Source organism: Copadichromis virginalis, linkage group LG8 (assembly GCF_057382275.1).
Source record: "Copadichromis virginalis isolate Kocher_CV1m ecotype Utaka linkage group LG8, C_Virginalis_male_GT1.1, whole genome shotgun sequence".
Classification (NCBI taxonomy): Eukaryota; Metazoa; Chordata; class Actinopteri; order Cichliformes; family Cichlidae; genus Copadichromis; species Copadichromis virginalis.
In genome coordinates, this window is record NC_140625.1 from 28789130 (window position 1) to 28813977 (window position 24848).

A 24848-nucleotide genomic window follows, 5' to 3' on the forward strand; every position below is an offset into this window, starting at 1 on the left:
CTCCTCTTCAAGCTGTGCCCTGCAGGCCCCATGGGTGAGGCCTTGCCAGTAGGCACTCCCCCTCGCCTGCTCCTGGCTCCAGGGTGGTGCCCCGGTTACTCTATGCCAGGCAGGGTAAACTGGATCCTGGATTTTTTGTTTTTCATGTCATCATCCGAATGACTCTTCATTTGCCCCTTCACCCAGGACTAATTTGCCTTGGGAGACGTAACCAAGTGCAAAAAGCCCCGAACAACATGGCCTCAGAAGCAGAAGATCAATCAAACTCAGTACAAGAGAAATAGGGATTATTTTAAACTGTGAATGATGCAAAGCTACCGTAATCAGATCCTTTAATAAAAAATGCAGAGCGAGAAATAGAGAAAAGATCCTCTTTAAGTATAAATTGAAATAAAATTGTTCTGTGTTTTGTACTCCTCCAGGGTAAATCCATTATTTAAAATGAGCTCAAATGTGAGATGTGCTTAAATTTGAATATTTAAATTAACATAACAGTGACCAAAGAAGCAATTTAATACGAGGGGTCAGTTTAGCTCACTGTAAGCAACTGAAAGAAATACTTAATGGGTGTCTGCTTGTTGCAGAGCAGCTTTTGACTTCCTGAATGTTTTCTCCTGGTTCAGGTTTAAGCTTCTGTCTCCACAGCCACAGGAAGCAACAGGTGCTGCTTTCTCAATCAAAGACAGAAGAAGGTCAAGGAGAGGTGAGAGGCCACTCAGCAAGTGTTTCACATATTTATACCTCTTCGGTCAGTGTTGTTTGGCAGAGGAACAGCTGGACGGAGCAGCTGACGGCGGGCAGCTCGACCTGGGGTTCCCCCATAACCTGCTGGTATGTGAGTGCTGTGCCATAGATCTATGTTAAGCTTCTGATCCCTTAAGTGTGAATGTGAGATGAGTCATCACTGCTGAACACAGAAAGAAGGTCTAAAACCATGGTTGGCTTTGCACGATCTCCTTGTTCCTGTGTGGGGTTTCTCTGGGATTCTAATCAGTCCAAAGACCTGCTTTTAGGATAATGTGTGATTCTAAATTGGCTATAGTTATGTTAGACCTGTGATGGATAAGCAGTCCATCCAGGATGTATCCTAATAACAAGGTAAGCCCTAGACCTCTGAAATGAATATGTGGTTCAGAAAATTGGAAAACAAAGCAGATTTTTGCAGCACAAATTATTTACTAAATGACCTAAACTTTAAATTTCAGCCAGATCAGCGGATTAACTGATATTTTCCATTATATTTTAAGTTATATGTTCATATTATTTTGGTAAGAACTCATAAAAACTACATATAATGAATGTGAATAAAAAAATAGTCATTTTAAAATCACTAAATATCCATATGAGTCTTAAAAATCCTAAACTTTTCGTGCTGTAAATGAGATACTGGTGGAGAAATCCCCTTTACAGCGAGCACCCAGCTTAAATCTAACGTGCATGTTTTAGTATGGAGGGCCAAAACTTCAAAAATTAAATAACAAAACACATCATTACTACTAGAAGCTGTCTCAGCTTATTTCTGGTCATCTTCTTGTTCACCAATGTTGATTAAATCAATCAGAAGCTCAAATTAATTCAGTTAATTAATGTTCACACAGAGAGCAGGAATCTCCTAAAGCGGCAGCTACCAATGACACACCTCAAAAATACATGTGATGACTGTCAGCCACTGCAATGACTCTACTGACCTCTTTGAAGTTGTCAAAGGCGGCGAGGATGATGTCATGACCTCCTCTCACCAAACACACGGCCGCCAGCAGCTCCAGCACCAGAGCTTTAGTCCTGAAAAGACGATTGACGTTTATGCACTGCCCAGCAACTACTTTAAGATAAGATAAGATACCTTTATTAGTCCCATGTCTAATAAAGACGCGGGACATTTAAAGTCCGTCCTGAACACTAACACCTCGCAGATAATCACATCCATAGTTCTTGTACACTTTTCAGCTTATAGTTTAGTATACAGTGGCTTTCAAAAGTATTCGGCCACCTTGAACTTTTCCACATTTTGTCACATTACAGCTACAAACATGAGTCAATTTTATTGGAATTCCACATCAAAGACCAACACAAAGTGGTGTACACGTGAGAAGTGGAACGGAAATCATACATGATTCCAAACATTTTTTACAAATAAATAACTGCAAAGTGGGGTGTGCGTAATTATTCAGCCCCTGAGTCAATACTTTGTAGAACCAGCTTTTGCTGCAATTCCAGCTGCCAGTCTTTTAGGGTCTGTCTCTACCAGCTTCGCACATCTACAGACTGAAATCTTTGCCCATTCTTCTTTGCAAAACAGCTCCAGCTCAGTCAGATTAGATGCGCAGCGTTTGTGAACAGCAGTTTTCAGATCTTGCCACAGATTCTCGACTGGATTTAGATCTGGACTTTGACTGGGCCGTTCTAACACATGGATATGTTTTGTTTTAAACCATCCCAGTGTTGCCCTGGCTTTATGTTTAGGGTCGTTGTCCTGCTGGAAGGTGAACCTCCGCCCCAGTCTCAAGTCTTTTGCAGACTCCAAGAGGTTTTCTTCCAAGATTGCCCTGTATTTGGCTCCATCCATCTTCCCATCAACTCTGACCAGCTTCCCTGTCCCTGCTGAAGAGAAGCCCCCCAGAGCATGATGCTGCCACCACCATATCTGACAGTGGGGATGGTGTGTTCAGAGTGATGTGCAGTGTTAGTTACACATAGCGTTTTGCATTTTGGTCTCATCTGACCAGAGCAGCTTCTTCCAAATGTTTGCTGTGTCCCCCACATGGCTTGTGGCAAACTGCAAACGGGACTTCTTATGGTTTTCTTTCTTATGGTTTTCTGTTAACAATGGCTTTCTTCTTGCCACTCTTCCATAAAGGCCAACTTTGTGCAGTGCACGACTAATAGTTGTCCTATGGACAGATTCCCCCACCTGAGCTGTAGATCTCTGCAGCTCATCCAGAGTCACCATGGGCCTCTTGGCTGCATTTCTGATCAGCGCTCTCCTTGTTCGGCCTGTGAGTTTAGGTGGACGGCCTTGTCTTGGTAGGTTTACAGTTGTGCCATACTCCTTCCATTTCTGAATGATGGCTTGAACAGTGCTCCCTGGGATGTTCAAGGCTTGGGAAATCTTTTTGTAGCCTAAGCCTGCTTTAAATTTCTCAATAACTTTATCTCTGACCTGTCTGGTGTCTAAATCCAATCCAGAATCTGTGGCAAGATCTGAAAACTGCTGTTCACAAACGCTGCCCATCTAATCTGACTGAGCTGGAGCTGTTTTGCAAAGAAGAATGGGCAAAGATTTCAGTCTGTAGATGTGCGAAGCTGGTAGAGACAGACCCTAAAAGACTGGCAGCTGGAATTGCAGCAAAAGGTGGTTCAATAAAGTATTGACTCAGGGGCTGAATAATTACGCACACCCCACTTTGCAGTTATTTATTTGTAAAAAATGTTTGGAATCATGTATGATTTCCGTTCCACTTCTCACGTGTGCACCACTTTGTGTTGGTCTTTGATGTGGAATTCCAATAAAATTGATTCATGTTTGTGGCTGTAATGTGACAAAATGTGGAAAAGTTCAAGGTGGCCGAATACTTTTGCAAGCCACTGTAGTTTCATGTTCAGGCTGTGCATGGTGTTTACCTCGGGTTTCTGTCGTTCAGGCTGAGCGTGATCTCGTTCACGCAGGAGGGATGCTTCATCACTTGGTTAAACCCCGACTAAGTAAAAAAACACAAAAATCTGCCAACAGTTTGCCAAATAAGATTAAAGAATGAAATGAAACATGACCAGATTAAGTGGCTCTTGTGTGGACCAGAAAACAATATGAACTGCTGAAATGAAACAATACTTTAAAATTGAACTGAACTCTGACCTTACATATGGCATTTGTTTCTTAATATGAATTTAAAACAGCAAAGGACAAGTGTATAATAAGTGAATATCAACATGAAAAAATTACATTACCTATTCTGACATTTTTTGCTATCTTTAGAGAATGACTGATGGGAAATAAAAGTTAAACTCTAAGGATCAATTAATAAATAACAATAATACATAGTGTGTAAGTGGTTTTAGATACCTGGTAATTCATGATGGCACGCAGACACATGATGCAGAGATGAACATCATCTTTCTGGCTCACAACACGCGAGTTCCTCAAGGCTTTTCTGTTTTAGAGAGGTAAATCAGCCAGGTTTAACTGAGGCTTAACTGAAGAGCCGCTTTAATAAGACCTAGAATAGCACTGAAAATAAAGCCAATAATTATTACCCATTTACCCACTTTTTTAGAAGAATGTGCCAACTAATTCTTAATGAATTAATTTAGAAATAAATAAATAAATAAAGTCCATCGTCAGAAACTGCAGACTCTGTTTTAAGAAGCTCAAAAACTTCTGCAGTAAATACTTCAAATAATACTCATGCCAGCCATCATTCACCAGATGAAAACAAAACCACTGAGAGCATGCTCTCATAATTGTATTTTGCGTCACTTAGCGACATGTTTCACATTCACACCTAAGCACACCCCGTCTGAACAAAAGGACCCCAAACACCTACGTAAGGAGGCGTACTCGCTATGAGAGGAATGCAACCACTTCCCATCAGAAAGATAAGAAGGACACGTCTGCAGCTGCTGAAGGTGAAGGCTAGGAGGAGATCATGATTTGAGTTTAAAAGCATGTGACCCTGCTCATTCCCAAATGACCTGTTAGGAGTGACCAATCACTCTCACTTATGCATTAAAACAGCGCATCACAGCACACACTCCAAAGGACACTTTACGTGTAAATTAGCCACATCGGCAGCTTTTTAAAGTGGTACTAATTGAGTCTCCAGGGTTGAGAATGAGCTCCTACGACTACATCAGCTGAATGGAAATAGGTCCCTGCAGCCAGCTTTAAGAAATCCTTAACAAATTTTGCAGTGAGATGTGGATCATGGGCGTGCTGTCGATATACCCTCGGCCATGTGTCTATTTTTAGAAAACTTGTTTTTGGATAAACACTTAAGTCAGTTTAAAATGTTACTTTTCTCACTTTTCGGAGTATCAATAACATCAGTAAGTCATTTTAATGTAATAACAATGAAATAAATTAAAGTAGCCCATAAATTTATCACTGTGCTTTTGGTGTTTGTCACACTGTACCTGACTGTGAAGGCCTTGCCACCCTTCAAGGCGCTGTGTGTGGGTGAGTTGCTGGCACTTCTTTTCAGATCTTCCCCTGGTTTGTCAGTAGTTTTGCCTTTGTCTGTGGGCAGCGTGCCGTTGTCCACAGTCTCCACCTCATACCTGTGAGTATCACCATAAAAAGTAATGTTAATTAAATTTTGTGACCTTCTTGGACTAGTGAGTGACTGTGTGGCTGAGACAGTTCAGCAGCGACTGCTCTGAGATATCTTGTAAGCTGATACCTACGTGACAGCGCTGTGGGCGACAGACAGATAATCCACAAGAACGTCCAAACCCTGGTTCTCCTCATTTAAGAACTCCTGAGCCCAGCTACAGCAGGACAACACAAAACAAATGTAACTCAGAGGCAGAGCATGGCAGGAAAAGTTAGTAAAGAAGTGTTTTAAAAACATGAGTTAAAAGTTGTAATTTTGCTAATACTCACTATATTTCATTAAATGTGTTACAGGTGGTTGAAGAATTCACATTTTTATTTGAATTCATTGCTTCGGTGTAATTTTGTGTGCTATAATCAGCTTCTTATCTCTATCAATGGTACAATCATATTGTACCCACATGGGAGAGACTCACCCGATGTGATTGGTCCTCAGGGAAATCTCCAGCTCTCTCAGGACCTGTGTGGATTCCTGGACCCGTCTCCTAAACTGATAAAGCATATACAAGGTGAGAATGAGGTCAAAAAAATACTTAAAGATATCTTATTATACTCATTATAATATATTAAGTAATTGATCATTATGTGCCTCTCTGCTCTTCATCCATTTAAAGTAATCCACCTAAAGAACCTGCTTTTTCAGGTTCGAGAAACTGATAATTCAAAACAAACAAACAAAAAAACATCATTACTAAAGTTAAAGGTGGTTCTGCGAGCTACGGAGCTATCAGGTGGTCTTTTAGTTGCATGGACTGGACTGGACTGGATTTAGTTTGCACTTAGTTTGTTGGATAAAACAGCTGAAATACCAATATTTGAAATACTTTTAGATTACAGGTGATGAAAAAAGACTGCATATTGCCAGAAGGCTTAGCTGGAGGTGTGTCACTGCATAGCTACTGACTAACCAGAGGAGTTTGGAGGTTTTCTTTTATTATTTTTAAAGAATTAAATAGAAACATTTCAGTTTTTCCAAACATATAGCCAAGGCTCTACAGTCTATGAACCTTGGCTTATCCAGGTGTTGGCTTTACATAACATGATAAAGGAATGCTGGATATATTTGCAGTCAGGAACAGGGGTGTCCTAAATATTTTTAATAAGTACAGAACAGTAATCACAGCACACAAAGTAACTCTGCCTGAACAGACAGGGCCAACTTCAACCCACAAATATTTCTTACAGTAGAATATTTGTGGTGCCGTTCTATTTCCTGCCTCAAAAAGCTCAAGAATTTTATCAAAAGGTCTAAAATCAATGAGGCTTTTTCAAGAAGTTCATGTTTACTTTTCGAAAACAAACAGAAGCTTGAAATTAAAATGTTTGATTTGAGTTTGCTCCGATATACCTTTCGACTGACTCCTCCGTGATCCACAAAGCTCTTCAGCTTCTCCAAGTAAGCAGATGGTGGATTCTTCACTTGAAAGCGCTCCTAAAGATGGAGGAAAGAAACATTCAGACCTCTAATTATGTTTGATTGCAGCGCTGCAGCGATGGGGAAGGCAGGGCAGAGCTCAGCCGGGGTCTCACAGGAACAGGCTGATTACACCGCCTCAGTTATGCAAATGGTTGAAATGATTCGACTGCCATGCAGCGGCTACGTTCTCACACACACACTTTTCACTGTTCACGGCCTTTAGTTAAACCGAAAAACTGACACTTTCTGAAATGTGCCAAACTGTTTACTTGAGAAGCTGTATGACAGCAACGGGTTTATCTATCGCTCTCACATCAACACACAGGTTGTTATGGACTCTCTTGTAGTTGCTATGGTGGTGTACAATATTGATGAGCTTCCTTGTGTTAGTGTATACGTAAGTCTGTGTTGGTTTCTTAACTTTGGCATTCAGTCATCTTACAAGAAGTTCAATTCGATTAATTGATTAAAACCGTCCTTTAACGTTTCTTCTTTTATCTACCTTTAATGGCTTCTCATGTTTGTTTACACTCCAAGCCTATTAACATGTACTTTACTACAAAGCAGAATCTCTTGCTTAGCGAGGTAACTTTACATTTACCTCATTGTCAGTGTTTACATTGCTGTGGTAATTTGTGCTGTATCACTGCCTGCTGAGTATAAACCCCAGTGTGCAGGTAGAGTAGTAGGAGGGTCTGTAGGATTTTAAAATCTTTGTCTTTCACTGTTATGACTATAAAATAATAAGAAATGCATGTTTTTAGGAACATCTTTATTTCTCCTTTTTTCTGTTGTCTCCAAAACATTTGTATTTTCTTAAGCCTTATAGACTTCTCCTTGCAGGCCTTTTTTGTTCTTTGCAGCTCAACCCACTGCAACAGAAAAACTCAGTTACAGTTTATTAGAATAAAAAAAAAAAGTAAATAAGTCCTGAACAGAATATTGAAAGTCTACCTGGTCACAGATCAGGTCCCACTTCTTCTCACTGTCGTACTGGCTGAGGATCTTGACCTTGTCTGGAGGAAGATTCATCGTGTTCTGGCAGCAGAAACACATGAAATAAATGTTAAAAAGTCAAATCTGTCGATTGGAAGCAATAACCTGCAGAACTTTTTCACATTGTTCACTTTTTATGTAGAGGTAAGTCAAAGAAAGTCAGAGATACAAACGCTGTTGATGGTTCACTTATGTACGAGCACTTATGTTGAATGTGACATGTGAAACAAACACAAATGAAGGGTGTAACATGATATCCACAGGGGAACGATGAATGAAAATAAAACATAGGAAAATCAAAATAACTGGGATTTACCCCATTGCAGAGCAGACAGTACACATAGACATTCATATGCGTACACTGCGATCATTAGAATCATATAAATGTTCCACATTTACAGTTTGATTACACTCAGGTCCATGTGAAATCACTCATTTTGGTAGTCAAATGCTAATTTGTATTTTGAACAAAGGTGTGTCCTAAAGGTGTGTCGGAGCTGCTGCACCACTGAAATCTACAATAAGACTGCAAAGTAAATAACTTCAGCATTCTTAGTGTACAACTACAACAACTACAAGTACAAACTAGGTAAATGTTGCTCAACACAAGCAAGTTACAGTTCATATACTTAGCCTATTATGATGCAACAGCAATTACCACAAAAAATGAATAAATAAAAAATAAAATAGTGAGGTACATGTTCTATTGAGGACAAAAGGACAATTTGACATTTTTTAAGAAATGCTATTTAAGATTAATATTGATCATTGTGCTAATGGCTCACATACATGCAAGGTGTGGTCAGACTGCTCTTCTGGTTGGATGTTGGAGTAACTGAGGCGTTTCTTGTCTGAGAATGTGGAGACTTTAAATGCACCCGTTTATCACAGGCTTTTGTAAGTGGTCAGTGTGTACTACGCTTCACCGCCGCTAGCTGGAGTCACTAAACTGAACTTCACTGTGTGTGGGCTTTTTAATGACATATTTAAAAGAAGAACAGCATTATTGTGTAGTACAAACCATCCAAATTCTAGCATTTTAGCGGTGTTACTCAACACTAAACAGCAGATATCTGCATTGCTCTTCTATTTTGTTGTTTACACAGTCGATTACCCTCATCCTCTGGTCTGTAATTTATTTATTTATTTTTTATCTACAATGGCTCTAATACCCATATATATAATTCTACCATGCTACCTTGTAGCTCTTTCTTAAAGAGGCTTGTGAAAGAAGGCCTACTGTGCGTTATTTTTCATTTTTAAACAGCATCAGACCATGCTGCCACAGTAACCTATATTCTCATTGATCTCTCTGTGCTCTGAATTATTTACAGATACATTCTGTGTTGAAAAACAGTCATGTGAATGTGTGAATATGGAGATCTTCCAGGAACCAACATGGTCACAGGCACGGGGTCCTCTCAAGCCCCTTTGACGACACCTTCAATAATTAAAGACTCTGCTGCAGGCCGTTATAAGTCTGGCAGTGAGTTACTCTGAGAGTCACAGGTCTTTGTAATTATCAGCTGTATGCTGTCATGTTACACTACAGTTTAATCACATATAGCCTACGTCTCAGAGCGGGATTTTAGTTCACATTGTGTTTTGAAGAGTGTGTGCTGATCCTCCCCTCTGATAAAGTGCAAGTCAGGATGCTGCTGGTTCTATACTCCTGATGTCAGCTGTTTGACAGATGAGTCAGATACTGTCAACCAGACATTTGCTTTTGTTTATGATAACTGATATCAGATTATAAAAGTTGCTGAGAAGTAAAGATAAAAGATTGTCACCACATTCCTCCCATTTTCACAACTGGGTGGTGTCCCAAACAACAAACACAGACACACGAGCGGCACCGACTATAACCCACAGCGTTGTGAAACTAGGCTAGTCGACAGGAGAATCCCGCTCAAGCATGACACACAGCTCCTCGTATCTTATCTGGTATCCTGAGCAACTCGGGCATCACAACCTCAGCATGGTGTCAGTGACACTGACTCAGTCTGCTCAGGAATGTCCCTGTCATGTCACCAACAAACAAATTCACACCACTGTCTGAATTTGAACTTCTCAAAAATTTAAGTCAGGCTTTTTATTCATCCAGAAGTAGAGGCCGAATCCCACTAAATGCTAAAAGATGGAGAGCTGCTGTCAGGCATGTCAATCTGGAAAATGGCTCAGTAGATCAATGCTGGATGTGCATCTGATAAATCAAGCCTGATGAATGAAGCTGGTGGGTCAATACGTGCTGGTTATGTGTGGCCGGATGGAAACTGAAAGAGAAAAACAGCACTGGCATTTTCCAGTGTTGGGTTTAAAATACAACATTAGCAGGACACGACACGGCTTTGGCTCCAATATAGTAACATAACACAGACCTGTGTGTGACCCACAAACACAAAAACCTTGTAAGTTATCAGACTTTAAATCACATTGTGTGTGTGTGTGTGTGGGGGGGGGGGTGGCCCTTTTGTCATCTCTTCCCAGTCTCTAATCTACCACATCTGATGAACCAGTCGAAAATGCCTGACACGGTTCAAACTTATAGTCAGTCTGAGACAAAATCCCTGAAGGAAGTCCAGTCTATTTGATTATTATCCTGAACTACATGCAGTACTTGTTTTCTAAAGCAATATGCAAGGGGTTTGATGTGTTTTATTCTCCACCGTCATGCAATACAATCACCAGATGTTTTGCACGAGGGCTGCAAACTATGTGTATGAAATTTCATGCCAACTAGGAAGCATAAAAACTGCAGTTCACTGACAGGTGTGTCATCACAGCTCACTGTGCTTGTGCTTTTCTAGATTCTGTGGATTGTTGTGGTTAATTAATCAGACCAGTAAAACTAGAAAGATTCTATCCATCTCTTAAGTCTGATGTGATCAGCCATCTGGTCTAAACTCTTCTTCGATTCCAAAACTCAAACATGACTGAGAGCTAAAAATGGCCCAACTACTTTCATCTTCAATGAATTGTGAGCATGGCTGCTCTCTTAGGTGTCACACTGAAGTTCAACAACATGGCAGTGATGAAAAAAAGGATTTAGAGGTTAAACTGACTTAGACGTTAGCGGGAAGTTGGCTTGTTAGTTTCCATCTATGGATGAAATCCCACGTTATGACTCAGAGATTTATAAAAACTGAAACGTGCAGCTGTATTGCTTCATAAATGAAGACAGAAAGTTAAACAGCAGCCATGTTTATGGGGTTATTGAAGATGGGCTAGCTAGCATATAATGGTGTGCTACTAGGTGGCTGCCTACAGACCTATGGTTAGGATAATATAGGAAAGCAAAGATGGAGGATGAATTTTAGACTTTTATCTCTCAACATAAACCAGTGTGAGGGTGTAAAAGAGATGAATGCAATCATATGTCAGAGAAAAGATGCTGAAAACGAAGCAAACTTCAGTCCAGAGAAGACCTGGGACAACCAGTCAACACGCTGCTGTGTGGTTTGGATTACTCGCTATGAAAAAGTCTCATGCCCACTCTTTTCTGAAGCATTTATATGTTTAGTGTCCGGCAAACTATGAGCCCAAGAGTTGAAAAAGACAACAGTTAATGAAAGCAGCTTGGAGCACAGAAGAGCTAGCTTAGACCTTCATTCGATCCTCTCATCTAAACACTAAGCACTAGCAGAGGCTACTACAGATGTGCACCTACACATACGTACATGTACAAAAAACACGAGCGAGGTTGTTATGTATTGATTTTGTTGCAGTAAAATAATAATATTCCTACAAAATGCTAACATCTGTATTCATACAGCTGCTTTTCCATAACAGCTGGTTCAGCGATGAAATGCTTTTAAATCTTTAAAGCCATTTGCCCCCAACTAATAACATAAACTGACAACAGGCAGCCTGCAGTGCTAAACATGGAAGCAGGGAGAGGCTATAAAAATACTTTACATAAATGAGCCATTATAACCTGTATGGAAATCTTCTGATGGTCTAGGAAGATTATGAGAGGCATATAATGATGATTATAAACAGACATGGTGTGTAACTGTAGACTTTTCCTTCTGCAGGAGGACACAGGCAGACTTGCTGATGGTCGATTCAGGTGCCGGAGATAAAAATTCCCCTTTCAACAAACAGCAACACAGACAGGATGAACTTGTTTTACATGTAACATAAACCCCAAAATAAATGATAACAATTACTTTATTTTTAGGTTTCTTGCATATTTCAGTTTAATAATGTTTTAGAGCTTTTGTAACCTGTTACCCCTTTTTAATCCCTTAGATTAACAAAACAGTTATTATTTTGGCAATTTTTGACATTTATGACAGCAGGAGGTGCTGTTAAAGTTCAGTTATCTGATGAAATTAACTCTGCTATGGCTTACATATCTTTTATTTTTTTGCTTCTTGTATTTTATTTCTTGCTTTTTCCTTTTTTTCTTTTAAATCGGTTCAATTTTCTTTAAACATTTCTAAAAAATAAGAATTTAAATTTAAATGAATTAATGTATTTACTGTGTCACTCCTGGCACTCTTGGAGCCTTTTTCTTTGTTAATTCTTGTCATTAACTCTCTGTTGTGACAATGCCAATTGTGTGCTTGTTGCTGTATACGTTAACTTTTTCTCTTAGTAGGACGAAACTATTTGTTTCCGTCTTTACACGTGATTTAGTTATAATACCAAGAATATTACTAGACGTGTGCTCCAATTTAGGCAGAAACAATGAAGCTGGCATGCTGCAAAGCTTGTTTTCCAAAAGACTTTAAGGTTGTCAGCAAACCCCATTTATGTCTAAATGCTCTCTAAATTAAGATCATCTTTTTTTTCCACCGAGTATGTTCGGATGCACAAAGAAATATTCTGTGCTAGCAGCTGATCACATAATCACGTCCCCTGTGTGTCGTTAAAGGCGCGATCTTCTCTAACATCATCAGGTCAGCAGGGAGTTGTGCATGTGACAGTAACATAAAACACAATCTGTGAGGTGCTGCAGTCATCAGGCTTCACATGTTAATGAGTTTAATTTTCATCTCGAGCTTGCTCTTGGCTGTGTGCCCTCTGCGGCTCATTTTTATTTTTTAAGACCTGCTAAGTGTGAAGGCATGTGGCAATCTCCATGGCAACCTGCACCGTAACTGCCTCAGTGCTTTGTAGGCTCACGAATCCCCCCGGCTATTTTTTAAAATTAAGTGGCGTTACACAATAAAATCAGTGACCTTTACACCTGCTACTACACCACCAGAGAAGCGGTGAGACTCAGAGGCTCAAAGCAGCAGCAGAGATGGAGGACAGGGTATCATTTCTACAAGCAGAGTAAAGCTAAATGATGCATGATGCTGACTTCCTGAATCCCTGATGGTTCTGATTGTCCCAAAAGGATGGATCAGTGAAATTATTATCTTCACAGAAAATGAATAATTACTTATGATTCAGTGCTTTTCCTATCTTTTCCTACTGGATGTATATGCTTTCATCTTATGCTAAAGGCGATCATCACTGCTCACTAATCTACCTTTAAGTAATCCCCCAAATAGCTAATTAGAAAAGTAGAATTGGGGAAAATACCCCAAATGATTTTCCAAAGTTCAAGATGACATCTTCAGATGATTTGTATTTTTTGACCTACAACTTCCTGACATTCTGTTTTCATTCTGTTATCAACTACCTGCTGCAATATTGTCACTTTATGATTTGTTCACAGTTCCTAAATATCAAGATGTTTGAGAAAAACTACAACATAGATTGATGCAATACAAAAATGATTGTGAGGGTGCTGGGAATTCCCCAATTTGGCACACGTTTCGTTATAAGGAGGGCCTGAATGGAGTCCCCCAATTATCCACTGTTAGTGGGGTAAACCATCAGAGAGTTGAGGGTTGTTTAGTTGATTGCTAGGGTAATAATCACACAATAACAGGATGATGGGAAAACTAGGCTAGTATGGCATCATTCTATCACAATATACAAAGATGAAGGTAGAATTCGAGATGGCAGGATTTCCACAAATACAGGCTCTTGTTCATTTTCATTCTGTTATTATTACATTATTGCTGTACTGAGTTGATGCATGATAATGTTCTGCAAAGTGCGTGACACCCCAAGCTGCAGTGAATTGCATCCACATCTGCTCTGCTTTTAATGTACTTCCACAAATCTCTTTAAAATGTCTCATGGAAATACAGCCAGTGTTTTCTATATTTAGTTTGAAACTGATTGTGGGATATTGGGTATAGATATCAGTGGGGTTACAGAGGAGACAGATGATGAAGAAACAGAAATAACAACAAAACCCCACCAATAATTAAAGAAAAGAAGCTGGTTATTCTATAACGCTGCTCAGATAAGAAACAATAGATTGATACTGGCAAAATGTGATTATGAATTGTTGAGTTCACAACGCTACTGAATCCACTGTGATAATCACACAGATTGCCAGACACAGCATCTTTGTATTTTGGTCGGAGATAATGATTCTAAAAAAATTTCAGATTCATTGGAGTTACAAAAAAGTTGTTGTTTTTTTTATAGCTTTACTTGAGCTTTAATTATAATGATGAGGAAAAAAGAAAATGAACTAAAGGGAGGGACTGAATTCACACTTTTATAGAGGGGCAAAAATACAGCACATGGGTGTGCTGAAAGGTGAGATGAGCAGTGCATCACAATAACTATTTTATCTTAACTATATTGTTTTGATAAGGATGTGCCCTGAGTTAAAATGTGATTAACTGCACAGAACTGAAACTTACTGCAAAAATTGAATAAGTGGAGTTAATGCCCATCAATGCTTAAAAGAACCCAACACTTATAACTTATAAGCCTGTAGAAAAGTACAGACTATCTAAAAAAGAAACTGAATGTTCTTTTCTCTGCTTCTTCCTGACTTTGTGCATCAGTTTATAAGTACAGTACACAAATCCGCAGATGTACATTTACAAATCCACCCACCTGCCGCATTCCCTGTTGGGAAATATGCAAAGTGTTATGTAAAACACTGAAGGGAAAAGTACTAACTGTAAATTTGGACGTGACTGAAGCCTTTGTGCAGTCACTTTGTCATTCTGTGCTCTATGTTCTCTGCAGGTTTCTGCAGCTTTAGCATTGATTCTTTTATTGCGGATTCACATCAAAGCATCAAAATGTGAGTAAAGTATCATAAATGCTGCCTCACAAACAAACCTGCTGGCTCATTTTACAAACAAATACATGCAAATGCGCACGTGCTGAACACACAGAGCACTATCCACCTCCCATCTCCGAGCCCTCTGACACACTCTCTCCGCTCGTCCTTCTGAGCCACTGCGGAAGGAAACCAGCAGCGCTTTGCACACCAACAGGCAGAAACTGGTTTGTATGCAGACAGAGTATCTTCAACACTGAGCACAGGAGATTCAATTTATTATGCACACTCGGCAGAAGACATAAGGGTGGGAGGGATAATCTATATTTGGTAGGATAGAGAGGTGATGTAGCAAAAAGACAGAGAGATTGGGGGGAGACGCGGTTGCAGGATTTAGGCTGTTATTATTATGGAGACACCTGAACATTCATACAAAGTGCTGCAGCTCTGCGATCAGTGACGCCTGCAGCAGTTGGCACAAGACGCTTGCTGCTGGCACATTAATTCATTGCTGTATCTTTCACACAAATCCTTCCACTGCAACACTGGCCGAGTTTACTCTGATACTGTAAACACATTCAAATGAAAGCAAAGACTGCAGTTTAGGCTTAGAAAAAAAAATATTGAAATAATGAAAAAAAGGTTTGTAATTCAACATGACTTATTTGATAACTGGAGTGTTATTATGATGTTATTATTATATTCTGCATGTAAAGTGACAAAAAGACTCACAGATTAAAGGTGGGGACCCTATAATATTTTTTTTGTGAAACATCTTAAAAAATAAACAGAATTATTATCATTTTGTGCTGAAAACTATCTGAAAATACAGGGTAGTATGCAAACTGGCAAAACTCTGTAGTTTGCAGCATTGTGGTGAAGTTTATGGTAATACGTCATGTTGGACTGAAGATGCTGATTAGACTCAGAGCCATGAAAGCTTCTGAATGAACAGGTTCAATCCAAATAATCTCAGAGCAGCAGAGCAGGTCAGCTGATCACTGCCTATAAACAAATCTACTGGAGCTCACAAGGAAATGATTAGATGACGTTCTTTTCTCCACATTACAGTACTACATCAGATTTGAGGATTTTCCTGCTTGCCAGACGCCCCTGGCTTCACCCATTAGTTTGTGAACTCACATTTTGAAGCTTAGGATTCAGGATTTTGGTCAAAACTTCTGAAAGCATTGCTTGGACAGTGCTTACGGCTCAGCTCTGAGTTGGTAAACCCTGACATCACTTCAGAATCGAAGGTAAATTAATTGGAATCTCAGGGCTCATGTGATTCTGCTAAATGAATTTCATCCCGACTGTCCACTAAATATCAAAGAAATCAGCTGAAGTGGTTTGGAGATATCCCACTGAAGGAAAATAAAACATTATCTCCTCAGCAGAGGAAATTACAACTCTGCCTCTCACAGGCAGCATTTTCTGCTCACACACACACACACTGACTGAAGTGCTTCACTTGGAAGGGAGCAGCATTTATCAGGGCGTTAACTGATTGCCTTTCACCTTTAGGAGCCGGTTTTGCTAAGTATGCTTACTGACAGCACGTCTGGGGCCTGTTAGCTGTGTTTCACACTATCAATTCTTCAGTGTGCAGCCCATCATTATGATAGGACTCAGAAAAGAGGAATGCGGTTAATCATAGAAGAAGCTGTCTGACCACATATTGATCATAGCTGCCGTCTTTCACTTTAGCTGTCACTGTGTAGACACGAGTTCAGTCACTGTTGCTGCACATGTAACAGCTCAGTCACAGCTGGAGTTGCACTCAAGCAATGCTTTGAAGACTTAATGATTCTGTCATCCACCCCACTGGGTGGTGTGGAAAACAGGCGGGCTTTTCAATGAAAACACAGTATGCTGCTGAAGTTGGAGAAACATCACAACAACAGGCTCCCACTGTCACGGGCCGCCGGGGCAGACCGTGTGGAGTGAGTGGAGGACCCAAGAGCAAACAGAGGTGAGGACACAAAACCGGACTTAACAGAAGGCGAGCCTTTATTTAGGGCCGAAAACTTAAGGAACAAGGCAGCAAAGCAACTGAGGGAAAACTATGGCTAAACAAAGTACAAACTAGGACTAGTTAAGGCTGGGAAACTATGACAAGGGGTAGGGGAGATAACACAGACGACGCGACGCAGACTACATGAAACACAGAGACTAAATACACATGAGGGATGATCAGGGGAAGTGGCCACACATGGGATCACAGCTGACACACATGAACCTAACGACAGGACAGGAGGGTGCAACTGAATACACTGACAATGAATACAGACTTACAAAGTAAAACAGGAAACATGGAAATTAGACATGACAAGAACTAAACATAACCACGCAGACAGGACTCATGACCCAGGGAAACTTAGTACAGGGGAGATGACATAACTGACAGCATGAACTTGACAGTACAAGACACACAGACATAAACACACGAAGGGCAAGGGAGACTTAATGCAAGGGTAATATATACAAATGGCTGGGCTACCTTAGAGAACCTAAACAAACAATAAACATCAAAATAGGCTAAACATAACACACTGGGTCACACGACCCAGGACCATGACACCCACCTTCTGGTTTCTGCCTTCCTACTAAAGTTTTGCTTCAGGAATTTGCTCCACCTAAAGCTCATGAGCAGCACTGAGGTCGGGGCACAAGCGTGACCTCCCCTGGAGCAAATGTCAAAGTAATGTTATCAGCAGAGGGGCTTTAATCGCTTTTACATCTTTGTGTTCAACATCTGGTCTTGGGTAGAAGAACTGTTCCAACATCTGTGCAGATGTTGAGGACGACTCCCAGTCCTAACCTGTAACCCAGGGGTGTCAAACTCAAATACACAGTGGGCCAAAATTCAAAACTGGAACAAAGTCGCAGGCTAACGCTAATATTTATTGAAATATATTTATTCCTCCAGATATAAGAATGAATCTTTTCTTATGGACTCAAACACGTTTTGCTGAAAAACTGAATATGGAACAAGCAAAGCTTAATACTAAACAATATATATATTAGCTGTATAATACCAGTAGGCCAGCTCTGATAGTAATTTGGTATGGCTTCGCGGGCCAGAGTTTGACACCTATGCTGTAACCGCTTTCTTATTATCTGAACTAGCCGGGGGTTTATAATGCTGAAAACGCAAGGAGGATGTTTTCCAAAAGTTAAGGCACATTAAGTTCACCATGCAACAAATATGGCACAATTTAAGTGTGGATAAACAAAAAAATGGGTGTTGTCCAAAGAAAGGCTGTAGCGTATATGGCGAGGACACTGTGTGACCATCTTTTTTGCAAATCAAAAGTTAAGAAACAAAGGCACGTGTCTGCATGTCGGTATTTCATGCTTCGGCTGACTGTATCTATGTTGTGTATGGAAAAAATCGGGGCGATAATGCTGCTGTTTCAGGTGGATTTATCTGTTTTGCTCATTTCAGTTTACTTTCTGTTTCTAGATTCTAGATTTAATGATTTAAGCAGATATGTGGGCAGGTGACAAGCTTAGTCTTAGACTGTTGTCTGGTAGGTAAAGTAATGAGGAAAGTAATGACCTGTTTTCAAAGGAAGTTACTTTTATGAGCCCAACACCAAAAACAAACGTTGTTGTCGGCGAGTTCTGTGATGCCGAATAAATCACAAGAAAATCATTTAAGATATCCCAAAACACCTGAGTATCTAAAGAAGGACTAAAAAACACACACTGACAGAATATATTTATGGCCTCTGTAATGATCTACATCCATTCAGTATCACAGTGTCGTTAGATTTCAGTGATGTAGCTTCTGAATTATTATCTATCTCTCTGATTTTCTTTCCCTTACAGCTACGCTCCTCTCATTTGAGCTTCTTTTTCAGAGCTTAAAGTTTACTTCTGTTTACTAATTCTCTTGATTTGATAAGCGCCCCCTACAGGAATAATAAAGTAATGACTTTGAGAAGACTAACGAGGACCAACTTAAGGCACCTGCATTTCACTAAATATAAAATCAAACAACAAAGGTGATGCATCATATGACCTAATCTACATTGTCTCTTTCCTAATATCCAAGCGTATTTTTGGCAACGTAATCTTCTCTCATTGGTAAAACTTTGATACATGAGTGATTTATAAGTACTAGTATAAGTACTGAGATAGGGCAGTAAAGAATAGAGGCACCTTTTACTAAGCTGTAAACAGACCTGACTTCCTCGTATCATTCTTTCTCTAACAGGGAGCAGTGAGCCTAAAGCTGCGGTAAGCCTGAGCATAAAGGAGCTCTTATGTATCTTTTCACAGCAGCTTTGTGTACCTGGCACAACGATAAGCTTGTCCCGAGGACGTGCACATTTTCAACATATTCCACATTCTTTGTTTCTTTCTATTGTGGCACTCTTGCTTTTTCCACTTGCAGCACGAAGTCATGCATTCGTGACTCACCAGCACAGCGTTGAAGCGTTCCTCCAGCTCTTCTTCAGGTGGCATCGGGAGTTTCGCTCCGGCTGTTTGTCTCTGGGGCCCTGTGGACCCCGGGCCCGATGGCTTGCCATCCTTTCCCTGAGAAACCTCAAGGCTTCCTGCTGCATTCCCCATGACTGGCAATCCAATAGATCCAAAAAACACACATATGCACAAAACTCAAAAGAACAGTCACTGCCAGAGTCTCAAAAAGGATCAAATGTGGGTCTGTCTGCTCATCCAAAGTTAGGTTCTGTGTAGCTTGTGGCCTTCCATTATCTCCACAACTCCTCTGTGTTGGTTAACATTTATTACTTGTCAGCTTTCAGTTTTCTGACAAACAGAAGAATGAAATCCACCCCAGCCTCTGAATGACAGCTCAGACCTGGCTCAGGTCCTAGTGTATTATGAAACCCTAGAAAGAGGGAAGGGGATATCCTGACAGGGACGGACGGACTGACAGCTGAGCGAGTGACAGAGGAAAGGGGGAGGAGGGAGACTTCAGAGCCTGAGGCAACTGCTGAACAGCAGGCTGAAATAACAACAGGAAAAAAATCAACAGAAGAAGATAAACAGCAAAATATAGGCAGCACTTTGGTGTGGAGGAAACTCAGGAGGAAACTACTCCCAAAGCTGCTGCAGGTAAGCACACTCAGCTGGAGCTCCAGGTGATCTGTGGAGGTTCTTCATCTGCTGCTGGATGCTGGTAGTCGGTGGACCTCTGAACTCCATATCCAGAGTAAAAGAAAAAAAGAGGGGAAAAAACAGGGAAGAGCAGAGAACCGGCAGGCAGCTACTCTGTCTATCCGACAGGAGAGAAACTGAAGGCAGCAGTGGCATTAGTTAATAGCACAGAGCACTCTGGGTCCTAATGCCTCCCCATTCAGGCTGCACCTGACCATGGGAGCTTTCAGAGAAGGTGTGTCAGATGCATTTTAGTTCATAGGCCACATGACACTCAGTCAAGTTCAAGTGGGCCGAACCAGTTAAAGCCAAACAATATACAAAAATATCTTTAGTTCATGAATGCAAAGAAGTACATTCTGAAAATCACATTTTTTTACTTTTAAAGAGGAACTCGTTTACAAAAATTTGATCAACAGCTACTAATCTCTAAGAAAAAATGAGATTGCTGCAGTGAAAACATTAAACTCAACCAGAGCAACAGAATAGCTTAAACAAAGAATAATTAATAAATTAAAGGAGCATCTCAAGAAAAAATGAAAGAAGTTACAGTATCATATGATTGTTGGGTTTTTCTCTGTATGTATGATTGTAGGGTCTACCTTTAATTTAATTTACAATCTAAATAACATGCAGTTCTCTGACGACTCTGCAATAGTCGGCCTCATCACTGATGGGGACGACAGGAAGTACAGAGAACTAACACAAGGCTTTGTGGACTGGTGCCAGCAGAACTACCTCCAGATCAACACTAATAAAACCAAGGAGCTGGTGGTAGACTTCCACAGGCACAAACATCCTCCTCTGCAACCACTGAACATCCAAGGTATGGACGTCGAGGCTGTGGACAGCTACAGGTACCTTGGTGTTCATCTGAACAATAAACTGGACTGGACTCATAATTCAGACGCCCTCTACAGAAAAGGGCAGAGCAGGCTGTACCTGCTGCGGAGACTCAGGTCTTTTGGAGTGAAGGGCCCACTCCTGAAGACCTTCCGTGACTCTGAGGTGGCCTCAGCCATCTTTTATAGTGTCGTCTGCTGGGATGGCAACCACTCTGCCGGGGACAGGAAGCAACTGAACAGGCTGATCCGCAGGGCCAGCTCTGTTCTAGGATGCCCTCCGGCCCCAGTGGAGGTGGTGAATGACAGGAGAATGGAGGCTAAGCTGTCATCCCTGTTGGACAACATCTCCCACCCCATGCAGGAGACTGTGACAGCATTGAGCAGCTCCTTCAGTGGCTGCGGCACCCACGGTGTGGGACGGAGAGATTTCACAGGTCTTTCCTCCCCACTGCTGTCAGACTCCACAACAAAGACTCCAACTGATCAAACACACACATCCACACATGTGCAATAAGACTAAGTGCAATACTCGTTCTCTGACAAAGTTGTATTTTTAGTCAGTTGTATAGCATTTGTATTCTATTTTTATCCTATTGTATATATTATTTTATTCTATTCTATTCTGTACAGTTGTGTACAGTATCTTATTCTTATTGTATTCCAGTGTTCTCTAATTTTTGCTATATAACTTTGCACTGTCCAATTTCTGCTGTGACAAAACAAATTTCCGATGCCTCTTCATGTGATATATTACTCGATGTGGTTTCTTGATTTCTTTAGACCAAGCACTGAAGGTCAAGATCAAACACTGAGCTCATCAGTCGCATACCTGCTGAAGTTCAGGGTCTGGCTGGGCTGGGGTCAGCAAACATTCAGTGTCAGCATCACTCTGGGTTCCTGGCTAGCTTAGCGTTAGCATGGTGTCTGTGCAGATGCTTGCAAAGAGCCAAAGTGATGTTAGCTGAATGATGCAGCTGTTTTGCTCGTGGATGTAGTGTACCATTTACCACAAGTGCTCTCGTCCTTTTGTGCAAACGAGTAAAAGTTATGTTCACATCCAGGCTGTAGACTGCATCGCTATTCTCCTCCTCAGACACATGAAATGAAAAGTGCAACTGTAACTGGTAAGCAGGATCGACAGATAAGCAGACTATCAAACATATTGCGAGAGCAGTAAACGGATAGAAAAACACAATGAAACTATCAGTCATGGATTGGCCTCCTCAGAGCCCGGACTTCAATATTATTGAAGTATTCTTATGACAGATAACTAGTATAAGGTCCAAAGAGATATCAGGGCCAGTGCAGGAAAAACATCATCAGACCAAAGACCCAGAATAAAGCATAAACTTTAAGAGTAGCCAATTCAAGAATCTGGCATATTCTTAAATAAGATGAAGGCACTGGCCTCCTCAGCAACACCAAAGGCAGAAGACAACCAAAGAGTATGATGACATGGTCAAGAAAAACAATAATATAACATGTAACCACATCCAGAAGACTTTGAAGGAGGCAAGCATATCATTGTCTACAATGAACAGGAGGGAGCTGCTTTACTACAGCATTTGGTGACATTGATCGATTCAAGACTGCAAGCAATCATTGTCTTCATCCAAGTATTACAAACAATTCTGCATCTTAAATGTGCATAAAGACGAATCTAATTCTTGAAGAGTTCATGTGAATGTTTTGCATAAAAAAACAACAACAACAACAAAAAATAACCCTCAAATTAAAGCTCAAATCTGCACTTTGATCAGATTTTGATTAACTACAAAAAAAATTCTTTGTCAATTTTATGACACTAAATCCATTCATGTCTTGTGTCTTGCATTGTTTGAACAAAGGAGAAATCCATCCATCCATCCATTCGCTTCCGCTTATCCTTTTCAGGGTCGCAGGGGCGCTGGAGCCTATCCCAGCTGTCATAGGGCGAGAGGCGGGGTACACCCTGGACAGGTCGCCAGTCTGTCGCAGGGCCAACACACAGGGACAGACAACCATTCGTGCTCACATTCACTCGCACAAAAATAGAAATAATGAGAAAACGCCTCTTTAGAGGTCACACTATTCTTAAACACCACATTTTTAAACATCTGTACTGACAGAGCTTCACCACCACCGCATCCTGAGGAGCAACAATAAAATAGCTTTTATTATTATTTTTAACTTTAATGGAAAACTCCAAAACAATACATCAGCCTTAAAATCATAAACACTGACGTGATGTGTAATTTAAAGCCATAGACGTTGGAGGACTGGTACTTATATAAGTCAAAATAAAGCAGTTCATGAGTCTTTCTAAATTAATAAATAATCCATCAATCAATAGTACAAATGGAAAGTGAGTTTACAGATAAACATTAAACACTCATAAAAAAAAAAAAACATTGTTGAATTCAAAATAAAAACAGCATTTTTTTTACAGAATGCAGTAATTAAACAGATTAAAAATTCAAATTAAGATGTGTTGGATGTGTTGCTCCTCAGCATCACAGAGCAGTTTTAGAACAACTGAGAGTCATAAATGCTTGTTTATTTATTGTGTATTTGCAGATACAAGCCCAGAACAACTTTGGGGTTTTTCTTCCACCAAAGATTTAGAGACTTTTGTCACCACAAACACACCAAACAAGTGTTCCTTCAAAATCTGTGCATCTATTACTCATACCTGCTACAGACAGAAGTACTAAATGCTTAGTTTCTAGGGTTTTTATTAAACCAAGAACATCACAGTGCTGCAGATTTATTAAAACAGAGATGGTCAGTGTGGAGGTGAGATCCGACTTACTCTTGTCTCACTGTGTTAAATCAAAAAGGGGACTTAGATTATATTAAATATGTTTAACTTTCCTCAGCTCTGTACCTGTACGCTTTACAGTGTCCTGTCATCTAAGACTTTGTATCAGGCTGACATCTTGTGGGCAAAACTGTATTACAGTTTTCAAAGAGTGGGCTAAAGATGACACGCAGCATTGAAATGGACCCAATCAGAGCAGTTGGTCAAAGTCAAAGGAGCTGCTTTATTTTTTTTATATCACCTTTATTTAGACAGATAAATCTCATTGAAACACAAGGTCTCATTTTCAAGAGCAGCCTGAATGTGTTAAAACACACTATAGTCATTACATTTCATAAAACCAACTAACTGGAAAAATTCAACTAAAAATAAAATAAAAGACTGTAGAAATAAAACATTACAAACAGGAACAGCCATGCAATGATGTTTTGTCTATCATCCTTACAATTTATTAAAAAACCCTTCAGTTCATTTAAGCTGCACAACTTCAAGTACTGTTGTAATTCGTTCCAAGTATAAGGAGCATTGTAGGAAAATGCCTTTTTCCAAGCTCTGAGTTTATAGTTAGTTAATAAGGTGGGATAGCCACATTTTTCTAAGGGTAGTGTGAAAGCTGTTTTCCAAACATCAGGAACAGTATTAGTTTGAGTGGAAATATTACAAATATGTGACACTGGTTGGGCTATAAGACCTGCAGCGAGGTGTAAGAAATAGGGAGGAATGCTATCAGACCTACTGATTTTTTTAGGATGGGGAGAAAGTTTACAGGAGGGGAGGAAGAGAAAGATAGAGAAGAAGAAGAGGGAGAGAGGAAAAAACACTGAGAATCTGCTGAAGAAAAAAAAAGGACACACCAGAGAATCCACAACATGTGCCTAAAAAACAGTAAATAATAAATAATAATAAATAAGTAATGTTACTGAACAGCACACAGTACTAATAATACAAGCAACAGCCACAGTGCAGAGCCCACAAGGGGCTGTGACGTTGAGCCCACAGGCTCTGCCGTGGTCCACACCAGAGATTGGACACCCAAGGGCACCCCACCCCCAGCAGGGGCCCTGGGCAGGCAGCCACAAGTGAGTCAGTACACAATCACCTGGCACTGGACACCGAGAACCACCAATGCCACTGGCAGGGAGTGTGGTCGGGGGAAATAGACCCCACACAAGGGGAGTCAAAACCCTATCCTGACACACAGACATATACAACAGACTCACAAAGACACAATAGAGAGAGGG

At 40.4% G+C, this 24848-nt stretch overlaps 1 protein-coding gene across 3 annotated transcripts in view; it reads right to left on the reverse strand.

Annotated features, from left to right (window-relative positions):
- Window positions 1-20320, reverse strand: part of fmnl1b (formin-like 1b) — a 36696-nt gene extending 16376 nt beyond the window's left edge. For 2 of the 3 annotated variants that reach the window (XM_085466976.1, XM_085466977.1), the window contains exons 1-9: window positions 19261-20320; window positions 7701-7784; window positions 6678-6761; window positions 5746-5819; window positions 5401-5484; window positions 5131-5274; window positions 4061-4148; window positions 3622-3698; window positions 1689-1782 (exon numbers count right to left, since the gene is read on the reverse strand). In XM_085466976.1, coding sequence (XP_085323102.1) covers window positions 1689-1782; window positions 3622-3698; window positions 4061-4148; window positions 5131-5274; window positions 5401-5484; window positions 5746-5819; window positions 6678-6761; window positions 7701-7784; window positions 19261-19413 — 882 coding nt within the window. In that variant the 5' untranslated portion in view covers window positions 19414-20320. The remainder of the gene's footprint in view (window positions 1-1688; window positions 1783-3621; window positions 3699-4060; window positions 4149-5130; window positions 5275-5400; window positions 5485-5745; window positions 5820-6677; window positions 6762-7700; window positions 7785-19260) is intronic. The other variant, XM_085466975.1, reaches the window with a different exon arrangement.
- Window positions 20321-24848: the final 4528 nt, after the last annotated feature.